General features: G+C 40.0%; 1 protein-coding gene across 3 annotated transcripts in view; it reads left to right on the top strand.

The window, feature by feature from the left end:
- The window catches only part of PRDM5 (PR/SET domain 5), a 150,826-nt gene that overhangs the window by 56,927 nt on the left and 83,992 nt on the right, over window positions 1-9,907 (top strand). For all 3 annotated transcript variants that reach the window (XM_006153109.3, XM_006153108.3, XM_006153110.3), the window contains one exon: window positions 1,266-1,388. In XM_006153109.3, coding sequence (XP_006153171.1) covers window positions 1,266-1,388 — 123 coding nt within the window. The remainder of the gene's footprint in view (window positions 1-1,265; window positions 1,389-9,907) is intronic.

Below are 9,907 nucleotides of genomic sequence, written 5' to 3'. Positions count from 1 at the left end.
CACCCAGGGGAGGCGATTTCTCACCCCCCCTCCACCCCCCCAAGTGCGTGTGCCCTGTAGAAAAAAAGTAATTTAGTTCTTGGGTGAAAATTTTTCTTTCAAGAATCTAGTGGCATTCTATGTTTGCAGTGATTCATTTACCTATTTGTCAATATAAGTAGTTTTGCTACAACAGCTGTGGAAGTACCTGAAAAGAAGGGCTATATACCTAAATACTTTAAATGAGTTGTGCTTTTTGTGCTGAAAGAAATGTGCACTGGCTGCTCGTGAGGGAGAGACGTAGAGTGTGTTTTCGGCCTGTCTAGCAGTGTCACTGGGTGTTTTTAGCCTTCCCCTTCCCCAGTGGGTGGTGAGGGGTCTGAGTCAGGCGTAAGCAAGAAGAGGTCTAGCCATCTTCAGCTCCCAAGCAGATCTTTTCAATATGAGTTTGTTATTTAGTGAGAAGAATAACAAATAACAAATTTGCATCACTTCACACCTGAGCACGCAAAATATAACCATGAAGGATGTATAGTCCTAAGTTCTTTTTAGCAATTTCTGAATCAAAATTAAATTCCTACTTCCCAGTGAGGATCTGGCAATTCATTAGAGAGATTTTTAAAGGACTATCTAGGATCCTTGGGCATTTGAAAAAGCAGAGATTGGTTGGGAAATAAGGCAGTAGATCAGATAGAGAGTAGGAACAGGTGAACGATTTTTTCCTGGTCAATATATGTTAGAATCTTTCTTCCTTCCTCTCTTTTTCTTTCTTTTCTTTTCTTTCATAGACATCTTTGCCTTGTGGTGTGTGTGCTTGCCAGAGAAAGAGAGAGAGAGAGAGACTGTGAGAGGGAAAGTGAGAAATCACCCCCCGCCAGGGGGATGGCCATGCCGCAGTCCCTTCTCTTCCATCCTCCTCCAGAGATACTGGGCACACATGCCCACGTGCACAGTGTGAGTTTCAAGCCACCGGGTCTGGGACTCAAACCGTGGTTGACCACGTGGGAGTCCAGCAGCGTAACTGCTGTGCCCTCTGCTGGACACTGTGTTAGAATCTTAAAATAGCTGTTTTTGAAGTACATGCAGCAGATGTGCCTAACCCCAGATGAAACATCATCCTTGGTTCGTATTGATGTTTAAAGGAAGACACCATGTTGACTCAGGATCTACTTGGTGCCCGTCAATAAAAAAGTATGTGCTTATGAGAAAAACATCCTGTCCTACCCTTAGTGAGCTTGGCCTGGCTTACCGACTTCACAGGGAAACTCAGACACCCTTTGTTTCAGGTCCGGGGGAATAAGGGAGAAGTCCTGTACATTTTGGATGCCACCAACCCGCGACACTCCAACTGGCTTCGCTTCGTTCATGAGGCACCATCTCAGGAGCAGAAGAACCTGGCCGCCATTCAGGTGAGCTCATTTGCTGCTGCTTTGCATATGCACGGGGCGGGGAATGAACTAATTTATGACTGGACTCCTGCTTTGCATTTATTTCACAGTGACCTGCTTCAAATAACAGTAACTAATTCACAAAAGCAGAGCTATCTCAGCGAGGCAGCACGTGCAGGAAAGGGCAAGCCTCCTGTAAACTAGCACCAGGTCCCTCACTTTCTGAGAGTCCTCAAGGGAATGACTTACATGGGTTGATATTGTCCTTGGCAGATCTTGCCTTCAAGTACTTTCATGTCATTCCTTGAATGTTCATTGGTAGTGCTTTTGGTTTGCAGTTGATGTAGTTCATGGTACTATACTCTGTGTAATTGTTCTGTATGGAGAAAGTTTTTCTTTTTCTTTCTTTAAAGAGGATTTTTGCTATATAGTGTGTATGCTTGCCAGAGAGACAGAAAGTGAAAAATCACCCCCCAGGAGGGATGGCCATGCCACAATCCCTTCTCCTCCATTCTCCTTTTGGGATCTTAGGCATACACAGACACGTACCCAGCGTTGAGTTTTAGGTCACCGGGTCTAGGATGTGAACCATGGTTGACCATGTGGAAGTCCAGTGATGTAAGCATTACACCATCTGCTAGTCCCTGCATGGAGAAAGTTTACTTGAGTGTATTCCCATGATTAGGCTTGAGCCTCTTGAAGACAGTGTTTAGGGTTCTCCAGAGAAACAAACAGAATCCGTATGTATAAAAAATAGTGAATTGAACCACATGATTATGGAGGCTGGCAAGTTCTACACCTGTAGATCTGATGTCCCACTTTGAATCTGAGGCTTAGAACCAAAAATACTCAATGTCCCACTTGGAAGCTGGTCAAACAGGAAGAGTGGAAACCATAGTTTTAGGGCTGCCAGAGAGGAAATTTCTCTTTCACTGGAGGTAGGTCAGCCCTTGTTCTATTAAGGACTTCAAATGTTTGGATGAGGCCTACCTACATTATGAGATTAAAATACTTAACTCAAGACCACCTATTCAATTGTTAATCTCATCTAAAGATGTCTTCACAGACACACTCTGAGTAATGTTTTACCTACTATCTAGTGTATCATAGCTAAGGTAAGTTGCCATATAAAATCAAATCATTCCAGGTAGGAACACTGTTTTATGGAGTTTTGTTTCCCTGGATCCTAGTATACTGCTGCATAGAACACTAGGCTCTGATAGAAACTGTGAGTGGAGCTCAGGTGATCCCTCAGTAGAAATTAAAGAAGAGAAAAAGGTGCATTTTTTTTTTAGATGGACCTTATAATGAAAATGCATAGATTGGATAACTTAATCTGTCAGAGAAGTGATCGGGCTCATGTGAAAGCTTAGCCTCTGGGATCTTAAGATGCAGAAGAGGAAGTAAAATTACAGTTGGCAGAAGTGGGAGAGGAAGGGATAAAAATAAGGGAACAACAATACTTGGGTATATTGTGTGTACATAGTGGTTGGTATACCTGCGGTCATTTATTTATAGGAGCTCTGATAATTTGTTGAGGATTATGCTCATTTCATTCAGTTCTAAATATAAAGTCAACAGTGGCCAGAGGGAAAATTACTATTTTTAATTTGCTATAGAGCATGTGTATTTACCAGACAGAGACAAGAGATAAGGAGAGAGAAAGGGAGAAAGCAAGCTGCCAGGTCTGGGTGTCGAACCACAGTTGGGTACGTAGAAGTCTAGCACCTTCACCACCATGCCACTTTTTGGCCCCAGAATTAAGTTTTAAAGTAACTAGAAAATGCAGTCCTATAGAATATTCTGTTTTAAATATCATCTAACCTTTCTTTGTTTGTTTGTTTCCAGTACAAATAAGTATTAGATAATCATTGTGATCACTGTCTCTTTGGGTATGGATACCTAAGATGTGACTCTTAACCAGGTGACTGAGTTGGGATGGAAAACAGGTTCTTTGGCAGTCAGAGGTATTCAGGTTGCTTTTTAGATTATTTATGACATGCATTGACCCAACCACAAATCTAAACTGATTGATTTTTTTTCTTGTCATGTAGACATTAATTTGTTTTATTTTTTCTGAGTATTTCTATATTTCATCATGGCTTCCTGAGGCAAATTCATCTTGTAATCTTTTAATTTTAATTTATAGATTCCATTTGATTGTTTCTTTGCAAATGTTACTATTACCCAGATTTCTTACAGATACATGAAATTTACTGTATTTAAAATTTTTTTAAAAATAATTATTTATTTAATTTTATTTATTCATTCATTTATTTTTAATTTGACCAGAGTGAGATACACTGAGAGAGAGAGAGGGAAAGTGAGAAAGCAAGTCACCAGGTCCGGTACTCGAACTGTGGTCGTCCGCGTGGGAGTGTCCAGCACCTTAACCACCATGTCACCAGCTGGTCCCGTGAAATTTACTTTAAGTCCACTCATTGCTTTATTAAGTTCTTCATTATTATATTTGTAGAGAATATTATTTCAGCTAGATTTGTTTTTCTCTTTAGTGATAAATACTATGGCCTCTATATCTTACGGTAGGCACTGACACTTTTCTCATTTTCAGTCATCACATTTGCAAAGACTTAACACTATTTTGGGGTTCATTTGATGAATTTTATTGTAATTTTCATACTGTATTAATCTCTTTTTTTTGGGGGGGGGGTGCTGTAGGGCATATTGCTCTCCAGAAAGACAGAGAGAGACAGAGAGACAGAAAGTGAGAAATCACCCCCCAGGGGGGATGGCCACACTGCAATCCCTTCTCCTCCATTCCCTTCTCAGAATCTTGGGCATGCACACCCATGCTTCCAGTGTGAATTTAAACCACCGGGTCTGGGATTTGAACCGCAGTCCACTACATGGAAGTCCAGCAACATAGCCATTATGCTAACTGCTGGTCCCAATTATTATTAATGATTTAACAAGAGGGGGACAGGTGAAAGTGGGATTAGAATAGGTTTCATGTAACTCAAGGCTCTGCAAAATTTCACTCTTGAATTTAATCAGACTCTAAGTCCATTCAGAGGCCACTGGGTGTCTTTTGGTGCAGAAAACAATGACAGTAGCCTTTCTTTTCTTTTTTTTTTTTTTTTTTGCACTGTTTTGCCTTTTCTTAACAGGGGGATTGAGTACACTATTTGCATGTTTTTCATCATAGAACAATAGGGAAACTTTGTTAGTTCTCTTGAGGTAACATTTCTTATTTGAACAGTAGCTGTAGTAGGGGATTGCAAAGGGTTCAAAATCACATCTGAGCCAGGGGCAGAAAGCTTAATAGTTGGGTCACATGGCTGAAAGCAATGTCAGCTTTGTAATTCGTTGAGGTGATCTCCTGAGAATTACATTCCAGAAATATTGAGTTGGTAAGAGAAGATCATAATGTTTCCTGCATTACATTATGAATCACTTGCATTCTAAATTGCATCTGAAATTTGGGGTATTCAGGAAATTTTTTATTTGAGCTGTACGTCCCGGGAGTGGAGTAAATGAGAAACATTTGTGGCTATGTGGCTTGCTTGGTGGAAAACGTCAATACTTAGTCCAAATTTTTTGGACAAGGGATTAAAAATTTGAGGTCTGTTTTGACAGAGGACTGGAACTTCTTCTTGGAGACTTGATTATATTTCTAGTGTTGCAGTTTATTTGACTTTGGAAAATTTTCTTTGGAAATGATGATTTAAGTATTTGAGTTATTAAAGAAGGATCTAGTAAGCAAACAAGTCTTCCCACATGTCTGTTTTTCAGAATAATCAGTTGAACTATATGCTCAGACTTGTGAAAAGTTTCCACTTACGACTAGAAAATTCTAAATGTGAAAGATTGGCATCAAATGAACCCAAAGGATTCTTTAGTTTTATAAGAAGTTGGTATGTCTTACAAATGTTGATTTTGATGTACTAAAGGAAAAATATATATGTGGTATTGGAAAAAAAATTTGACCTAGTCAGTATTTTGAATGCTTTAATAAATTTCTGATCTGCTTATTAAAAAACTATTAAAATACAGAATTATTTAATTTAGATTTGGAAATTACAGAGATAAGTATAACATCTCATTTTTCATTTTACTATTTTATATTATTTTTATTTCATTATTTTTAAGAATTATTTATTAAATTAAATTTATTATTATTTTTAAAAATTTGCTATAGGCCATAGTGCTCAGCAGAGAGAGACACAGAGAGACACAGAGGGAGAGAGACAAAGTGAGAAAGCAAACTGCCAGGTCTGGGAGTCAAACTGTGGTTGGCTATGTGAGAGTCCAGTGCCACAACCACTATGCCACAGAGGGTGATGAGCAAGAGTGATAGAGACGGGTGAGCGTGTCTTTCATAAACTGATCTTGGAAACAATATACCAAGTCATCACTTCTGTTCAATGCTGTTAGTCACACAAGCCAATCCTGATCCAGTGCAGGAAGGGATTGCGGGAGGGTGTGAATACCAGAGGCGAGGCACCGCTGGGGGCCACCTTCAAGGCTGGCTATGACAGTGATCAGTGTGGAGAATTTGCCTTATGGAGAGATGGGGTAACATTAGAGTAAATAGAAAAACATGCACTTGATAAAGGAATGCAGAACTCAGCCCCGTTGGGCTGATATTGAGAAAGTCAGTTTTGAGCAGTAGAAAGGTATCAGTTTTACTATCTAAAGGACTTTGCGAAGGCTCCTGACTTCAACCCTCTCTAGCTGAGCAGATTATTCAACTCATCATTCAGCTGGTAGCTACTGGTCGTCTGCCCTGCACCAGGCCCTATGCCAGCACTTGAGATATGAAAGCTAGAAGAATGACCTTGTTCCTACCTTCATAGCTGTAAAAATAGTCTTCAAAACTTGCTCTTTTTTGTGGCTTGATTGTAATAATACCCACCTCCCTGAATTTTTGTGACGATTACATTACATAGGGTAGTATATGCAAAACACGTGGCTTTTATGCATGCCGATATACATTAGCTGTATTTTCATTATCTTACCCCTGCCAGGTTTCTAGTTTTTGTCTTTATAGCTTTATTGCTGCTAACTCTCACCTCTTTCCTGATGGGGTGGACCCAGCTGAGTGGGTCTTGTCAATTGGACAAAGCTTAACGTCTGTTTCTTGTAAAATAACAGAAAGCAAATGCTTCCACTTGAACTCTGGCTTGCAATTTATGTGCATGTGAGTATTTGGTTTGGCAAAGCATCACATTTTTAATCTGCAAGTGCTGAGTGCATACTTGTATATATGTGCATGTACTAGTCTACTGCGTAAGTATTTTTATCTCTTAGCCAGACTGCTGTGTAGCTCTCGGCACCTCATTGGTAATGTCAAGGCGTTTTACATACAGACAAGCAGAGTCTTAACTCAGGTACTCCTTGGTTAACCAACAGAGAATCCAGTCTGGACTAACTCAGAAAACTGGGCTATAGAATAGTGAAATGGTGGGGACCCATGGATAGGTAATGGCTGCGTCGCTGGACTCCCATGTAGTCGACCATGGCTTGAGTCTTTCCGGCAAGCACACGCGCCCTATAGCAAAAACTTCTCAAAACAAAACAAAACATAGAAAAATGGCTTTGGTTAACTTTTATTTATTCTTATTTTATAAACAAATGCATTTATATGTCAAATGCAAATAGTAGTTTTCTTTAATTTGTGAGTGATCATGAAATTTGGTAACATTAATATGCAGTTGAATGAAGTTAAGTCCAGCCTGTAAAAATTATTTTCTTGGGGCCAGCAGTTGGCATAATGGCTATGTTGCTGGACTCCCATGTAGTTGACTGTGGTTTGAATCCCAGACCTGGTGGCTTAAACACATGCCGAGCGCATGTGCATGTATGCCCAGAATCCCAAGAGGAGGATGGAGGAGAAGGAATTGTGGCATGCTATCCCCCTGGGGGGTGATTTCTCACTTTCTGTCTCTGTCTTTCTGGCAAGCTTATAGCAAAAACCTCTCAAAAAATTAGCAATGATACAGTGAAGTCAATGATCAAGGAGGTTTTTGCTGTGAAATGGTAGGGTGCTTTCAGATCATACTTAACAAATACAATAATGAAAAAAATAGTATTTGAGAATTAATCCACACTGCATTGAATACACTGGATCTGGGCTCTATCTCTAGCACTCTGAATCACGTGGCATCTTGTTTTCTTGTTGGGAGGGGAATTCTGCTACAATCTATTACGAAAATGTCTTCTTAATGAATTTTTTGGTTTTACTGTTAAATTGTTATTATAGATACATTTCGTAGGTTTTTTAGGGTGGAAATGATTTTTTTCCCTGATGTTTGTTGGCTTGCATGTTGAGCTCTGTAGAGATGATGTGATCTGTAGATTGAGACTGATTCAGAGTTGTATCAAAGAAAAGTTAAGTGAGAGGACAGCAAATAGAAAATTCTTAATTATTATTCTATTTTCTTTTCCATTCCTTTATTACTTGTCTTCTGCTTCTGTTGATAATTGAGCAGCGATCCAAGGCCCACCACAGTAGTATGAATTGTTAGTTTGCAAGCCCAAGAGTGGTTAAGGAGATGATTTCCTGCGTGAATTACCCATTAGTCATTTTTGGGTAGTGTGGATTTTCACAGCTTGCTATCTTTTCAATACAGCGAATTGTCTTTGCCAATCTCACAATCACAGTTTCTCTTACGTTGTCCACATGTGGACCGCAGCCTGCCAATAAGTAAACAAAATCCAAGTTTAAGTCATGGATGCAGCTGAAATACCAAAGCACCCATGGCCTCTTCTGGACTTGTATTTATTTGCACACAGTGGGGATCAGAATTTCCTTGTGAAACAAGAGACAGTTACTTTGCTGTTTTGAAACAACGGAACTGAACCTCAAATGTGTGAGTTCATGAAATCTATCCTCGTGAGGCATGGTACTCGAGAAGGGACAATGGACAAATTGTCAGAAAGTTGAAGTTTATAAGTACCGGATGTGAAGGGAGATAGGGAATTTGAAAAGTAGATCCATCGCCTAGATATTCAAGAGTAAACATTTCCGTGCAGCGATGGAATCAGTAAGAATTCGACTGGAAGGCATCTTGAGTTCATTTGGTCCTAAACATTGCCGCAAGACAGAAGCAGTTGTATTGATAAAATCTTATCAAATGATGGCTTACATTACTCTAAGTAATTTTGGAGAACAGACCTTTCAACCATACAAGGTTGTGTATTTTAACTTTTCATTGGCATCCTAGATACATTTTTCTCTTAATTTTATGCCAGACTTCCTTTCTGCAGGGTCAGGTCTGAGAAGCAAAGAGATCATCAAGATCCGCCTGTATCTGTACTTTTCCTATTAGTTTCATTAACTGGACTGTCTCAAAGATGAGTTTATTTCAGGACCAGCAGTTATCGTAATGGCTGTGTCGCTGGACTCCCATGTAGTCGACTGCGGTTTGAGTCCAGGACCCGGTGGCTTAAACTCACTCCAGGTGCATGTGCGTGCATGCCCAAGATCCCAAGAGGAGGATGGAGGAGAAGGGATTGCAGTGTGGCCATCCCCCCTGGGGGATAATTTCTCACTTTCTGTCTGTCTGTCTGTCTGTCTGTCTCTGTCTTTCTGAAGAGTGCACGCCCTATAGCAAAAACCTCGCCCCCCCCCAAAAAAAAAAGATGAGTTTATTTCACTTGTGATTAAATCTAGCTCTGGAAGGGATGGGATAGTAAAATCCATTTCCATTGTTGTGTAGACGAAATGAGAGTTCCAGGTGATCAGAGGCTTGCTCAAGGTGGCAGTGCCCAAGAGTAACAAAACCAAACCTGATGACCAGTCATTGACTTTTAATTCAGTGCTCTTCTTGTGTAATACTCATGGTAGCTAAGACTATATTAATATCGGATGTAGTCAGTCAGTTGACTCTAAGTTTCTCCTGTGCATGAAACCAAGGCCACATAGTAAGTAAGGTTCTGACTCCAGTGCTTGACCGAAAAAAAAAAAAAAATTATTTTGTGAGTCATCAGAAAGTAAAGTGAATAAAAAATTATATGGGACCAAATTCCCTTTGGTCCTGAAATGTATTATTATAGGCTTATTTGGAAAGTATTTTATCCAGTGAAATTAAAATGATAACTGCTTTGGAACAAGTAGATGGCATAATGGTTACGTTGCTGGATTCCCACATGATTGATCATAGTTCAAGTCTCCGACCCGGTGGCTAAAAACTCAGGCTGGATGTGTGTGTGTGTGTGTGTGTGTGTGTGTGTGCGCGTGCATGCCTGAAATCCCGAGAGGAGAGGGTATTGCGCCATAGCCATCCTCCTGGGGATGATTTCTCGCTTACTGTCTCTCTGTTTCTCTGGCAAGCACACACATCTTAGTAAAAATCTCTTCTAAAAAAAAATTATACCTGCTTCGATGAACTGATTTCATTCCATTTCTGACTTAGCCATTCTGGTTTTTCTCATGGTACTATTCCTGGCCTCTGGTTTGATTCTGGCTCTAGGATTTACTATTTATGTGATCTTACAGTTTATTTATCATCACTTAGCCTGATGTTGCCCATATATAAAACAGGCAAGTCAGAGAAGTTCATGATGGAGTCATTCCT

The sequence above is a fragment of the Tupaia chinensis genome, unplaced genomic scaffold (assembly GCF_000334495.1).
Source record: "Tupaia chinensis unplaced genomic scaffold, TupChi_1.0 Scaffold000362_1, whole genome shotgun sequence".
Lineage (NCBI taxonomy): Eukaryota > Metazoa > Chordata > Mammalia > Scandentia > Tupaiidae > Tupaia > Tupaia belangeri.
This window is presented reverse-complemented; position numbering and strand designations above follow the sequence as displayed.